General features: G+C 39.6%; 2 protein-coding genes and 1 long non-coding RNA gene across 7 annotated transcripts in view; 2 read left to right on the forward strand and 1 right to left on the reverse strand.

Annotated features, from left to right (window-relative positions):
• Window positions 1-15,684, forward strand: part of LOC127844602 (neural-cadherin-like) — a 195,265-nt gene that overhangs the window by 106,134 nt on the left and 73,447 nt on the right. For 2 of the 3 annotated variants that reach the window (XR_008032834.1, XM_052374992.1), the window contains exons 26-35: window positions 2,343-2,575; window positions 5,147-5,418; window positions 5,789-6,155; window positions 6,420-6,653; window positions 8,920-9,130; window positions 10,481-10,659; window positions 11,209-11,503; window positions 12,122-12,323; window positions 13,519-13,763; window positions 14,228-14,356. The exons of the other annotated variant lie outside the window; for it this stretch is intronic. Coding sequence is in view for 1 of the 2 variants with exons in the window: in XM_052374992.1 (XP_052230952.1) it covers window positions 2,343-2,575; window positions 5,147-5,418; window positions 5,789-6,155; window positions 6,420-6,653; window positions 8,920-9,130; window positions 10,481-10,659; window positions 11,209-11,503; window positions 12,122-12,323; window positions 13,519-13,763; window positions 14,228-14,356 (2,367 nt within the window). In the remaining variant the exon portion in view is untranslated. The remainder of the gene's footprint in view (window positions 1-2,342; window positions 2,576-5,146; window positions 5,419-5,788; window positions 6,156-6,419; window positions 6,654-8,919; window positions 9,131-10,480; window positions 10,660-11,208; window positions 11,504-12,121; window positions 12,324-13,518; window positions 13,764-14,227; window positions 14,357-15,684) is intronic. 3 annotated transcript variants of the gene reach the window in all.
• Window positions 1-15,684, reverse strand: part of LOC127844604 (uncharacterized) — a 67,812-nt gene that overhangs the window by 9,377 nt on the left and 42,751 nt on the right. The gene's annotated exons all lie outside the window — the stretch shown is intronic.
• Window positions 7,105-8,776, forward strand: LOC127844617 (uncharacterized). The gene is made up of 3 exons (XR_008032841.1): window positions 7,105-7,591; window positions 7,928-7,984; window positions 8,654-8,776. It is a non-coding gene; the product is annotated as an uncharacterized LOC127844617 (long non-coding RNA).

Raw genomic sequence — 15,684 nt, forward strand, 5'->3', positions numbered from 1 at the left:
TGGGACAACACAAGTTTGGGCTGCACAGGCTAATCTGGGACAACACAAGTTTGGGCTGCCCAGGCTAATCTGGGACAACACAAGTTTGGGCTGCACAGGCTAATCTGGGACAACTTGGGCTGCACAGGCTAATCTGGGACAACTTGGGCTGCACAGGCTAATCTGGGACAACTTGGGCTGCACAGGCTAATCTGGGACAACACAAGTTTGGGCTGCACAGGCTAATCTGGGACAACTTGGGCTGCACAGGCTAATCTGGGACAACTTGGGCTGCACAGGTTAATCTGGGACAACACAAGTTTGGGCTGCACAGGCTAATCTGGAACAACTTGGGCTGCACAGGTTAATCTGGGACAACACAAGTTTGGGCTGCACAGGCTAATCTGGGACAACTTGGGCTGCACAGGTTAATCTTGGACAACACAAGTTTGGGCCGCACAGGCTAATCTGGGACAACACATTTTTGACCCCTTTTTCTAGGGCTTGACTGAAGTGTTTGGTTGTATACTGTTGACAAAACTTCAATGGTTCATAGTTTCTTACTAACTGTGATTGTTATTTATTTTGAACAGAAGTGCTCTAATCAAAGTACGATTTCCTGGACGTTACTCGTAATTTCACATGTGAAGGAAAAACTTTGTGTACTGTGTTTACAATACAATGATGTAATGGAAAATGTTGTCAAATGTTTTGATTTATATTATTTCTAAACTGTCCATCACTCCTTGATTCTGTATGTCTGCATTTTAGCATTTCTGCTTGATAACTCAGCTGGTTTTCATCTGATACTTTCAATTAACTTTCAGAAAGTATTAATAACCATAAATCCAGTCTATGTTAAATAAACAGCCAAATCTAACATGGCACTTTTGAAATATGATCTGTTAATTCTTGCTCTTTGTTAATTGTCTTCTTTAATGTTGTCTGGAGTATATCTAGAAAACTTAAAAAGGATCAAGGTGAAAATTTTTAGGGAGGTTGTTCTCATTTAGGGAATTACAAGAACTGATACTCTCACTCCCCTTTATTGAGTTATTAGCCTTTGTAAATATTTGTACTGCTGTTATTATACATGTAGTAAATACACATAAAAACTGTCCAACCAACACTTGTATTTTGGCAATAAGTTGGGGGCATCATTATATGTTTGGCACATTTCTTGTTGCTTTTAGTACAAGACGCTTTGTTTCAGGAAATGGATTATGTTGTTTTGCAGTGTAAAATGGGCATCTAAAACCTTTCTCACTCAGAAACAAAGTGAAAATGGCTATATGCAACAAACATAAAATCCTCAGTCTGTTCAGGTTTTATGCTGTTTGCTGCTCATCAAAGTGATGGAAATAAAGCCTTTCAAACTTTAATCTAGAAAGAAAAGTCTGTAATTTAATTTGATTTTCTAATGGACTACAAACAGGTCAAAATACATATCTGTGCAGTAAAGGGTTAAAATCTTATTTTAATGTTTGCCCAGTCTGTTCTGTAGCCCAGTCTGTTCTGTTCTCCTAATGTTAGCCCAGTCTGTTCTGTTCTCCTAATGTTAGCCCAGTCTGTTCTGTTCTCCTAATGTTAGCCCAGTCTGTTCTGTTCTAATGTTAGCCCAATCTGTTCTGTTCTCCTAATGTTAGCCCAGTCTGTTCTGTTCTCCTAATGTTAGCCCAGTCTGTTCTGTTCTCCTATTTTAATGTTAGCCCAGTCTGTTCTGTTCTCCTATTTATGTTAGCACAGTCTGTTCTGTTCTCCTAAAGTTCTACTGATGTTAGCCCAGTCTGTTCTGTTCTCCTAAAGTTCTACTGATGTTAGCCCAGTCTGTTCTGTTCTCCTAAAGTTCTACTGATGTTTAATGTTAGCCCAGTCTGTTCTGTTCTCCTAAAGTTCTACTGATGTTTAATGTTAGCCCAGTCTGTTCTGTTCTCCTAAAGTTCTACTGATGTTTAATGTTTGCCTAGTCTGTTCTGTTCTCCTAAAGTTCTACTGATGTTAGCCCAGTCTGTTCTGTTCTCCTAAAGTTCTACTGATGTTAGCCCAGTCTGTTCTGTTCTCCTAAAGTTCTACTGATGTTTAATGTTAGCCCAGTCTGTTCTGTTCTCCTAAAGTTCTACTGATGTTTAATGTTAGCCCAGTCTGTTCTGTTCTCTTAAAGTTCTACTGATGTTAGCCCAGTCTGTTCTGTTCTCCTTAAGTTCTACTGATGTTAGCCCAGTCTGTTCTGTTCTCCTATTTTAATGTAAGTCTAGTCTGTTCTGTTCTCCTATTTTAATGTAAGCCCAGTCTGTTCTGTTCTCCTATTAATGTTAGCCCAGTCTGTTCTGTTCTCCTTAAGTTCTACTGATGCGTTTTTGCAGGCATGACAGCAGAGGAGTTTGTAAGTCAGCCAAGCAGGGGAGGGAAGAGTCCTTACGAGAAATTCCAGACCCTTCTTGCTGACAAACTGCGTGTGGTTCGCAGGAATGTGGCCATATTCAGTGTCATGAACGGTCCAGGGAACCGGTATGTGGAGATACGGTATGCAGCACATGGCTCCCCCTGGTACCCGGCTAGTAAGATGGACGCCATCGTGGCCTTGGATAAACATGAGGTGAGCATTGGTACTTAGTTATCAACTTTTTATGTCCCCCACCACTATAGTGGGGTACATATTGTTTTTGCCCTGTCTGTCTGTTGGTTTGTTTCCTCCAATTTTAACATTTTGCCATAACTTTTGCAATATTAAAGATAGCAACTTCATATTTGGCATGCATGTGTATCTCATGGAGCTGCACATTTTGAGTGGTGAAAGGTCAAGGTCATCCTTCAAGGTCAAAGGTCAACAAAAAATTCAAAGCGGCGCAGAAGGGGACATAGAGTTTCTAAAAAAAACACATTTCTTGTTTTTATATTGATGAGCCTTGCTCTGGGAATACGGAGCTAAATGCCTGTGCATGAAGTGCGTCCCAACAAGCCTGTGCTGTCTGCGCAGGCTGATCAGAGAAACACTTTCTGTTTAAACAAGATGTTCAGCGAAGAATACACTTCCTTTGAACAAAAAATAGGGTAAGAGCTGACTTCACAGGCTAATATGGCAAGACACTTTACATACATGCATTACACCCCATTTTCTGACTTCACAGGCTAATATGGCAAGACACTTTACATACATGCATTACACCCCATTTTCTGACTTCACAGGCTAATATGGCAAGACACTTTACATACATGCATTACTCCCCATTTTCTGACTTCACAGGCTAATATGGCAAGACACTTTACATACATGCATTACACCCCATTTTCTGACATCACAGGCTAATATGGCAAGACACTTTACATACATGCATTACACCCCATTTTCTGACATCACAGGCTAATATGGCAAGACACTTTACATACATGCATTACTCCCCATTTTCTGACATCACAGGCTAATATGGCAAGACACTTTACATACATGCATTACTCCCCATTTTCTGACATCACAGGCTAATATGGCAAGACACTTTACATACATGCATTACATCCCATTTTCTGACATCACAGGCTAATATGGCAAGACACTTTACATACATGCATTACTCCCCATTTTCTGACATCACAGGCTAATATGGCAAGACACTTTACATACATGCATTACACCCCATTTTCTGACATCACAGGCTAATATGGCAAGACACTTTACATACATGCATTACTCCCCATTTTCTGACATCACAGGCTAATATGGCAAGACACTTTACATACATGCATTACACCCCATTTTCTGACATCACAGGCTAATATGGCAAGACACTTTACATACATGCATTACTCCCCATTTTCTGACATCACAGGCTAATATGGCAAGACACTTTACATACATGCATTACTTACCATTTTCTGACATCACAGGCTAATATGGCAAGACACTTTACATACATGCATTACTCCCCATTTTCTGACTTCACAGGCTAATATGGCAAGACACTTTACATACATGCATTACTCCCCATTTTCTGACATCACAGGCTAATATGGCAAGACACTTTACATACATGCATTACTCCCCATTTTCTGACTTCACAGGCTAATATGGCAAGACACTTTACATACATGCATTACTCCCCATTTTCTGACTTCACAGGCTAATATGGCAAGACACTTTACATACATGCATTACTCCCCATTTTCTTACAGTGAGGCTTTGATGTTGTTGTTTTCTCTGCTGTAGAATTTTGTGATTATTATGGTGTGATCTGTTGTCTAGAGGTATGTGCGAATTCAATTTGAACAACAAACAAAGATTTTTTTTGCTGGCTTAAATTAAAAGTGATTCCATTATGAATGTTATTGGACTCCTATTTAGAAATGCAAAATTATTTGTATTATCTGAATATTATTTTAACATCGCTTTCATTGACTTAGGTTTGATGTTTTTGTGCACATGGGATGTGAGGTGCATGTGTGTGTTTATTGTTTTTTTCAAACAACTTCACCTCCTGAACTCTTGACATACTTTAATGAAGCTTCACAGGAATTTAAAATTTGTTAAACTCATTCCAGACTGTTGCATATGTATGTCACCAGAACTAGAAATAAAATATGAAAACTAGAAAAATCATCCTCTCTGACACAAGAAGAGTCCAGAGTTTAACAATTGTTTGTAACATGGTCTAGTGGCCCTTTACTAAGTTTCTTCAAATCATTGATTGCCCCAGGGTTCGTGTGATTTATATGGACTGGTTTATCAAAATAACTTAAAAAATCTTCTTCTATAAAACGACAAGGCCCATAGTGAAATATTAAGCATTAAACAAAGCATGGTTGCTCTATAAAACCAAGTTTGTTTGGACCATGTGCCTTGGTTTTACTTGTTTTAATATGTCTTTATTTAAAACTTAACATGGCATGAAATAACATGGTATTTCTTTATCAAGTTTTTTCAAATTGTGGTCTTAAGATTGGCCACATCTGGCAATAACTTGTTTCCTATATATCTTCAAAGTGAAAACTTTATTTTGACATTCTTCAGTTTAGTTCCTGTATATCTCAGATGAGAAAATCTTGGATCTTTAGTCTATCTTGTTGCAAAATATCTTTCCTTAAGCACATAAAACAAACACTGGGCACACATAATTAAATATTTGATGTCTGTTACCAAGTTTACTACAAACTCAATATTTCATTCTGTCATCAGTTTGAGGATGCTGTTGGCATAGAGATCACCATGGTGACTGTGGACATGTGCCTGCTGGAGACGTGTGAGTCGGGCGGATGTTCCAATGTCCTCATCGTATCAGACCTCCCAAACTACATCAATGCCAACGGCACGTCATTTGTTGGTGTGGGGACATCTGTGGTGGCTGAGTGTGTGTGTGCTGCCACGGAATTCTCTAAGCCAGTTGATTGCTCACCTACTCACTGTCTGAACGGGGGACGATGTGTAAAGGATGAATGGGGGGATGTAAGGTACGTCTATTTGTTGTGATATAACTCTTAGAAGGTCTTGATTCAATGTGAATGCCAAAAATCTAGCATGAATTTTATGTTATTATTTATTTCGATTTTAAATTTTCTATACAAAAACCCAAGTCAGCAAAAGATTTTCAAACAATTTTAAATTATGAATTTGATTGGCTTTTGGTGATTTTTTACAAAGATGAATTTGATTGGTATTTGTTTATTTTTTTCAATGATGAATTTGATTTGCAATTGGCGATCTATTTCAACAATAAATTTAATTGGCATTAAGTGATCATTTACACTGATGAATTTGATATTCATATGTATTACAAAGATGGCATTACAACCCTTTAACCCAAACTATGTTTCACTGCAGATGCTTAGACTGTCCCAAAGGCTTTGACGGGCCTCGCTGCCAGATGACCAGTCACAGCTTCTTCAAGGGCTATGCGCTCTACGCTGCCTTCGAACAATGTGAGGAGAGCCACACCAGCATAGAGTTCATCTCCAAGTCCCCTAACGGTCTGATCTTTTACAACGGCCCAGTGGCTGACCTGGGCCCTAACGAGCCCCTAGACTTCATCGCCCTTTCCCTGGTGGACGGGTACCCAGAGCTGCAGGTCAACCATGGGTCAGGGGTTATGACCTTAACCCTGGATGGGAGGGACCAGAGAGGTCAGCGTTATCTGCAGAAGCTGGATGATGGACAGTGGCACGTGATTGACATTGTCAGGAAAGGAAAGGTGGGCAGAGAATGGGGTTGTTGAAAAGTGTTTTACTCTGCGTGTTGTTAATTTATTTATTGTTGATTTACTTTTGTAAATTTATTTGTTGTTTATTTACTTGTTTATCAAACAGCATATATTTCATTATATGCTATTTAGCAGGATCAGGTAGTTCCCTTCACTGAAGCGCTTTTGAAGTATCACTCTGGACATGTATTTTACAAACAGTCTTTGAAACTAATACCTTTATTTGACACACATTTTCCACACATTTCACTCCAGACTGTGAGTCTGATTGTTGATCGGTGTGACATGCTTGATGTTGGACTGGTGATGGACACGGCTATGGACCGCACTCCCTGCGAGGTGACGGGTGTGACCCCCGGGGACAACATGTACCTCAATGTGAACACTCTGCTGCAGCTGGGGGGTCGATATGTGGAGCCCCGGTACCCGACCTCTGTCACTTCCAGCCGCTTTCAGGGCTGTATGAGGAACCTGGTACACAATGGCAAGGTAGGAGCATGCTTGGTACGACATGGGTATTATACCTCCCCACAACAAAGTAGAGTGCGGTAACCTGGATTCACCATAAGCTTTTGTCCATTTGACTTGTCCAATTTAGTACGCCTACATTTTGCAACACCCGACAATCAAACTTGCATAAATTGTACCTAATTTAATGAAGTGAAAATGTGAATCAGCAAACAAAATTTATTCTATATTACAAATCATTAATGATATTGCTTTTTTAAAAATGTCCCCCTCAAAGATATCAATTTAAGGAATTTGCTTGTTCATCCTGTTATCACACCTTCTTGAGTTGTTGACGAAAACACCATCCTTATAAAATGTCATGACTTTGTGGTGCAAACGTTTTACATATTTCGAAAGCATTTACACTTTACACTTTACCCATCAGAAGCTTAGTGAAAAATGGCCATGTGCAAACATCATAAAACCAGAACAGCCTGTGAATAACTCGCATTCTGTTCAGGTTTTATGCTGTTTGCTGCTTATCAGTATTTAAGGGTTGGAAATGAAGCCTTTAAAACTCGAATCTAGTAAGACAAGTCTTTAATTAAATTTATTTTTGCATGGGACTACAAATGTTCAAAATATGTATCTCAAGTGGTAAAGGGTTAAATTGAAACTTGACATAATTATGTCTTCACCATGTAATGTATCGTAAGAAGGACACACATTATGTCTTCACTATGTAATGTATCGTAAGGAGGACACACAATCAATCAGTCACCATGTAATGTATCATAAGGAGGACACACAATCAATCAGTCACCATGTAATGTATCGTAAGGAGGACACACAATCAGTCAAAGGGAAAGTCTTCACCATGTAATGTATCGTAAGGAGGACACACAATCAATCAGTCAAAGGGAAAGTCTTCACCATGTAATGTATCGTAAGGAGGACACACAATCAATAAGTCAAAGGTTAAGTCTTCACCATGTAATGTATCGAAAGGAGGACACGCAATCAATCAGTCAAAGGGAAAGTCTTCACCATGTAATGTATCGTAAGGACACACAATCAATCAGTCGAAGGGAAAGTCTTCACCATGTAATGTATCGTAAGGAGGACACGCAATCAATCAGTCAAAGGGAAAGTCTTCACCATGTAATGTATCGTAAGGACACACAATCAATCAGTCAAAGGGAAAGTCTTCACCATGTAATGTATCGCAAGGAGGACACGCAATCAATCAGTCAAAGGGAAAGTCTTCACCATGTAATGTATCATAAGGAGGACACACAATCAATCAGTCAAAGGGAAAGTCTTCACCATGTAATGTATCGTAAGGAGGACACACAATCAATAAGTCAAAGGTTAAGTCTTCACCATGTAATGTATCGAAAGGAGGACACGCAATCAATCAGTCAAAGGGAAAGTCTTCACCATGTAATGTATCGTATGGACACACAATCAATCAGTCAAAGGGAAAGTCTTCACCATGTAATGTATCGTAAGGAGGACACGCAATCAATCAGTCAAAGGGAAAGTCTTCACCATGTAATGTATCGTAAGGACACACAATCAATCAGTCAAAGGGAAAGTCTTCACCATGTAATGTATCGCAAGGAGGACACGCAATCAATCAGTCAAAGGGAAAGTCTTCACCATGTAATGTATCGTATGGACACACAATCAATCAGTCAAAGGGAAAGTCTTCACCATGTAATGTATCGTAAGGAGGACACGCAATCAATCAGTCAAAGGGAAAGTCTTCACCATGTAATGTTTCGTAAGGACACACAATCAATCAGTCAAAGGGAAAGTCTTCACCATGTAATGTATCGCAAGGAGGACACGCAATCAATCAGTCGAAGGGAAAGTCTTCACCATGTAATGTATCGTAAGGACACACAATCAATCAGTCAAAGGGAAAGTCTTCACCATGTAATGTATCGTAAGTTGGACACACAATCAATCAGTCAAAGGGAAAGTCTTCACCATGTAATGTATCGTAAGGAGGACACGCAATCAATCAGTCAAAGGAAAAGCTAGGAGATGTACACAAATGGCTAGGGCCTTGTCTGGCTTTCTAAGAATGAAATTGTATAATAAGCCATATTGATGGGTCAAAATAAGAGTATACAAAATATATCAGCAGTTTCAGTAAAAAAAACTGAGTTTGGATATCAAGACACATTGTAAAATTGATAAAGAACATTGTACACTTTTAGAACATTGTACGCTTGTAAGGTGGAAATTGTTGTTTTTTTTAATATTTTTTTTAAACGAATTGCTTACATTCCTCCAGCTCTATGATCTCTACACTGGCCCGTACTCTAAGGGAGAGAACCATGCCAATGGCTGTGCTGAGGAGGAGGAGGTGTGTGGAGTGAACTCCCTTGACAGCCCCAAATGCGGCCCTTATGGCTCCTGTGCACTGACTGACCTCACCAACTCCCAGTACAAATGTACCTGCAGGCCTGGCTACAGGGACCAGGGAAGCAAACCCTGTAGTACAGGTAGGTGAGCAAACCCTGTAGTACAGGTAGGGGAGCAAACCCTGTAGTACAGGTAGGGGAGCAAACCCTGTAGTACAGGTAGGGAAGCACACCCTGTAATACAGGTAGGGGAGCAAACCCTGCAGTATAGGTAAGGGAGCGAACCATGAAGTACAGATATGGGAGCAAACCCTGTAGTACAGGTAGGGGAGCAAACCCTGTAGAACAGGTAGGGGGGCAAACCCTGTAGTACAGGTAGGGGATCAAACCACGTAGTACAGGTAGTGGAGCAAACCCTGTAGTACAGATAGGGGAGCAAACCCTGTAGTACAGGTAGGGGAGCAAACCCTGTAGTACAGGTAGGGGAGGAAACCACGTAGTACATGTAGGGGAACAAACCACGTAGTACAGGTAGGGGAGCAAACCCTGTAGTACAGGTAGGGGAGCAAACCATGTAGTACAGGTAGGGGATCAAACCATGTAGTACAGGAAGGGGATCAAACCACGTAGTACAGGTAGGGGAACAAACCCTGTAGTACAGGTAGGGGAGCAAACCCTGCAGTACAGGTAGAGGAGCAAACCCTGTAGTACAGGTAGGGGAGCAAACCCTGTAGTACAGGTAGGGGAGCAAACCCTGCAGTACAGGTAGAGGAGCAAACCCTGTAGTACAGGTAGGGGAGCAAACCCTGTAGTACAGGTAGGGAAGCAAACCCTGTAGTACAGGTAGGAGAGCTAACCCTGTATAACAGTTAGGGGAGCAAATCCTGAGGTAGGGGAGGAAACCCTGCAGCACAGGTAGGATAGGAAACCCTGTAGGTAAGTTAGGGGAGAAAACTGCATTACAGGTATGGGGTTCAAACCCTGCAGGACAGGTTAGGGGCAAAGCCCTGTAGTACAGGTTGGGCAAATCCTGTAGTACAGGTAGTGGAGAAAACCGTGTAGTGCAGGTAGAGGAGGGAACCCAGCAGTACAGTTAGGGATGCAGCACAGGTTGGGGAGGAAACCCTGCAGAACAGGTAGGCGAGATAATTGTGTGCATGCCATAGTAAACGTTTTTTTTTTAACTTTCATTTCTTTGAAAGAGTTCCAAACCAATCAATATGCATAGTTTTTCATAGTTTTAAACATAATTTGTTTGTTTTTAATTATTTAGTTTTAAACATAATTTGTTGTTTTTTCTGTAAAAATAACTAGTTATAATAGATGTAAAATCAACAAATGCCAATACACTGCTCAAACTGAACATTTCTAGACACATCAACTTTTGGGGCACACTTGGAATTGGCAATTTAATTCCTAAATAATGGGCTGTCCTCTAATGTGTGAGTTAACAGATTACACAAAATTTTATCAATGACATTTCATTTCCAGCAACCACAATTCGTGACCTCAAACTCAACAGCTTCCTGGGTTGGACCCTTAAGTACAGCTTCGTGAACTTTGACCTTCAGTCCCGCACTACAGAGCTTCAGGTGCGGTTTAGAACCCGGGACGCAGAGGGCATACTCCTGCACCTGCCGTCCAACATGCAGGAGTTTATAACCCTGGAGGTAAGGCCTGTTGTGGCAGGGTGGTGGTCATCTTGTGTCTACAGTGTGTTTGCATTATATTTGATAGGATTTTTGTTTCCAAAAAGTAGATTGAAGTTGACAAATACTGTTTTTAGCTTACTGAAAAACATAAAAATGACAAAGACCACATATTAAGCAATAAGTAATTTTAGTATTAAGTTTTTGCAAAATGTAAATCTCTGCTCATGTTTAAAAAAAATGCTTTTTCACACTATAGCCAAACCTATTCTTATATTGAAATGGTATTTGCAATAAATTTAATCCAGCTTTTGTCTTAAAATGTATATCAGTATTATACAGCTTGTGGAGCTGTTTTTAGGTTCTATTAAATAGGTTTTCAAAAATATAAAGCTCTAAAAGATAATTGATCTTCAAAATGAGTCTCCCTCTTAGAAAACCAGGCAGGCTGCACAGGCTTATAGGGGATGACACTTCACTCGTGATACGGGACGACACTTCACTCGTGCATGAAACCCCTTTTTGTCATAGCAAGATTCATTCATGTTTAACCTGTCTCTGTGTTCACAGCTGGTGAAGGGACGAGTGCAGGTTCTGTACAACCTGGGGGGTCAGGACGGTGAGTCAGCGCTGACCCTGGCACGAGCCCCAGCCAGTAACGGTCAGTGGCACACGGTCAGCCTGCGCCGCATTGGTCGCTGGTTTGAGCTGAAGATGGACGACGGGGAGGGCCGGTACAGGAACACGACCTGGGGACCCATCGGTGGGCGGGAGCTGATCACTGTCGATATGTACGGCATTGTGAGCGGGGCACATGTGGTGTTCAGTAACAACCCAATCGTGGACAGCTTGGATCTCAATCAGAGTGAGTTTGCTTTTATTTCTGAAGGGTTTCTTTCTTCTTTCAGATGTTGCCTGCTCCTTGAGTGACGCATTTCTTGTACCTATGTCAGTACAGTTGATTTTAGGTTTTAAACTATATATTTGTAAACACATATAAATGATAATGTCAAAGTTAACAAAACTGATTCTGAAAATTAGAAACTTTCTCTCTGATATTCATTTTGGGGGGCTTTTTGTCAATCCTCTGTCTTAGTTGTGTGGATCTCCAATAGACTTATGCCATTGGTTGCAACTGAAGTCTTAATTATTCAAAAATATTGTATGTATGTTAGCAGGGGTGGAACTAAACAAAATTATTGAATGTGATAAATAAATTGCTCTTATGATTTTCTAATTAATTGTATATTTCCATCTTAACAAATTAAAGAATGAAGCATTCATGACCTAAAAATGGGGCAAAGAGCTATTCCTTTCAAGAAAAATATCATTTAAATTTTAAATAAGTGAATTATTTCAAAATAATATATCTTTCTTAATTTTTACCTTTTCCCAATTTTGTTCTTTACACTATTATAAAAAATGAGCAAATTTTTTCAATATAATTTTCCCAATAAACAACTTGTGCTGACGTCATTTTCAGCGTGTATCACTGACATTCGGCTGAACGGTAAATGGCTGCCGATGGTTCAGTCTGAGAACACTCAGAGCGAGGCAGCAACCCTGGAGTATGATCACCGCGTGGAGATGGACTGTGTAAGGGAGGACTGTATGGGAGTTGTCTGCCCCACTGGTGTCCCGTACGCCCCTGTCTGTGTGCCTCTTTGGGGGAAACATGAGTGCAGGTGGGTGTGCTGGGTTTAGTTTACCATTAATCCTAGTCGCTTCTAACCCTTAAGGCTTTAATCCTAGTGGCTTCTAACCCTTTACCACTCATATAAGATACTGGTAAAAAGCTAACAGCATTAAACCTCAACAGCCTGCATGTTAATCGCAGGCTGTTCTGGTTTTATGATGGTTGCATTTAGCCATTTTCACTTTTGCGGGAAAGGCATTATCGATTGTTAGAATGATTAAGCTTTGTGTTTTTAATGATCCTCCGCTTGGCAAACAAAATATTTTGAGCACTAAATAGTGTCTATTGGGAGAGCTTACAAAGGTTTGTTTACACGCACTAAATAGTGTCTATTGGGAGAGCTTACAAAGGTTTGTTTACACGCACTAAATAGTGTCTATTGGGAGAGCTTACAAAGGTTTGTTTACAGATACAAGATCTCAGTCTTGTGCCTGGTCTGTAAAATTGCAATTCATCACATAATTTTCACAAATGTCACAATAAAACTGGTCTTGTTTTAATGAGATGTTGCACACACATTGCGTGACACAAATTGTCAATATGTAAAAAATAATCAGGGACAAATCAAACTTCAGTTTTAGATCTTCTTTCCGATTGGTTGAATCAAATTTGGTGCTTATATAATAGCCAATTGATGAAATAATGCTAGAGTTATATTTTCCCATTGAAGAGTTTTTTTATTTGTTTTTTAAGATGGCGTTGTCTTCTTCATGGAATAGTGTGGTTTGCCAATTTACAGTCATCCATGATACATGTATCTCCTCATTAAAGATCAAAACTTTAAAAAGCTATTGGTTTATTATAAAAATTAGTTAGCTGTATTCCATATTTAAACTTAAAATAAATCGGTGATGATTAAGGAAGTTCCTTGACAGAAAATAGTCCCAAATTGCACCCATAAAAAGAACTGAACAAGAATTTTCCCATATTAAATTATAAGCCAGGAGAATTAAGTTGGCTCGAATATAATGTTTTATATTGTAGAGTTGTTTTCTGTTTCTTATTTGTTTAATAACACAAGAGTAGCAGTTATTTAAGATGAAATATATTAGTTTGAAGTTCATAAGTTTAAGTATGGAAAATGAATCTTGAACTGAATGTAATGAAGTTAATAATTTATCACATGTTGAGATTTCCATGTTCCGTAAACATGTAAAGCAAAAAGTCTTTCTCTACTCCTCCAGATGCCCTGCTGGCACCTACCCAAACGGCTACAACTGCCTCCCTATCGACTACTGCGCCCGAGACACGCCCTGTTTTGACGGAGCCACATGCATCACCAAACCTCACCCTGAGAACTTCACATGTGTCTGTCCCCCGCGCTGGACCGGGCGACTGTGCGATATCCAGGGACCTGGCCCTGTAGTGATGGCTGGACTAACTACTAGCTTCATCATCATCATCATTGTCAGCATTTTTGTAGTGCTTGGTGAGTTAAGTGCACAAGTGGGTGTTGTTCAGAGTGGTGGACTAACAGTTACATCAGTAGATTTCAATGTTCAGAGTGGTTGACTAACAGTTGCATCAGTAGGTTTCCCTGTTCAGAGTGGTTGACTAACAGTTGCATCAGTAGGTTTCACTGTTCAGAGTGGTTGACTAACAGTTGCATCAGTAGGTTTCCCTGTTCAGAGTGGTTGACTAACAGTTGCATCAGTAGGTTTCACTGTTCAGAGTGGTTGACTAACAGTTGCATCAGTAGGTTTTAGCCTTTTGAATGCTGACTAGCAAGAAATATTCAAATGTACAGGATGATGACAACTTTGTTTGAGTGACATATAAGGGAGGTGGGTTATTATCATTCCCTTGTCAGATCACAACCGTTGCAAATATACAATTAATTTATCATATTTTAAAGTCGTTAAATCATCAATTCACTGAACGGCATCCTTACAGTGGTTGCGCTGATGGTGTTCCTGCTGATTCGCTACAAGAAGAGGACAGACCCAGAGAAATACATCCTTGATGTGGACCCTGAGGATGACATTCGAGAGAATGTGATGAACTACAATGAGGAAGGGGCAGGTAAGACTTCAATATGAGGTTGAGATTTCTTACCCGTACTTGTTCTGTATTGTCTTTAGTGTTTTTCCCAGGCCATTTTAGCGTGGCAAAAAGCCATGCCGCCCTCACGGATAGCCACTCTGCCCTTTTCAAAGGCAAATTTCGCCACGCGCCCTTATCTATAACATCTTTATTGCCTTATGACCTAACTTGGTCCGCAAAATCAGCGGCCTTGATTGTCTGTGACGCTCCGACTGTGCTTGATTTACTCGAGAGACGTCAACGTCTAATCGACTATATTAATTGAGCAGATTTAATCTATTACAGTGCTCGATTTATAGGTAGGTCTTACTGACTGCTCCAAAGCTGTGAATTAGTCATGCGTGAATAACCCCGTGGCAGTATCAATGGATAATGCCAGAGACTTTGTTATACCAAGCGCACTTTTCGGTCGGCAATGTGTACTCCTCCACGATAAAATCGTTACTTCGGAGACTTTTGATGAAAAACTCGATGTTATTCTAGCGGCAATTGTGTATTGCATGCATTATTCAGTTATATAGAAACATATATTTTTACGAATAATTACATTTAAAAACACAAACAAATTTATTCTTTATCGTTTTTGTTTTTAGGATAATTAGATCTAATTATTGAAATAATTACTGAGACGTATACTAATTTAACAAAATGCGAATCGCGTATACGATTTAACGTTGCTATGCGCACCTGTCGCGTACATCATTTGACATTTTAACAACATGGCGGACTATACAGAGTTAAATTTTGACTCGGCAAAAATGGCAAATAACGTCGTAAACGATCGAATTAACGATGGAGATTATACATTAAAATGGAATTAATGAAATGTCTGTGATAATCAAAGATGCATGAAAATGTTTTAGATAGCAACAACATTATTTATTTATTTGTAATCTACTCGGTGGATGTATCATTGTATGTCACGGAAACGAGTGTTTGCATATTGTTAGCGATCAATTTACTCGCAATGTTATTTTAAACATCTGGCTAGATTATTGTTAGAAAATGGGATAAGACAAACATGGTTTCATTTATATGTTAGTGGATCTGTGTATAATCAGATTCATATGCATATATTGCTTTATTATGTTTGTCGTGCTGTACAGTTTATTGAAACAGCATGGAAATTAAATGTACATTGCAAGGTAAATATATTAACATAAATCATAGTAAGTTAAATAAATCAATTACCATAAAATGTGCTTGTTTATATGTTATTTTTTCCACAACTGCTTCAGATGCGATTACATGTTTCCCCGTAATTCAGGTATTCAGGGAACGTTTTCGCCCTTTTTTTGCCTAAACTG

The sequence above is a fragment of the Dreissena polymorpha genome, chromosome 9 (assembly GCF_020536995.1).
Source record: "Dreissena polymorpha isolate Duluth1 chromosome 9, UMN_Dpol_1.0, whole genome shotgun sequence".
Classification (NCBI taxonomy): Eukaryota; Metazoa; Mollusca; class Bivalvia; order Myida; family Dreissenidae; genus Dreissena; species Dreissena polymorpha.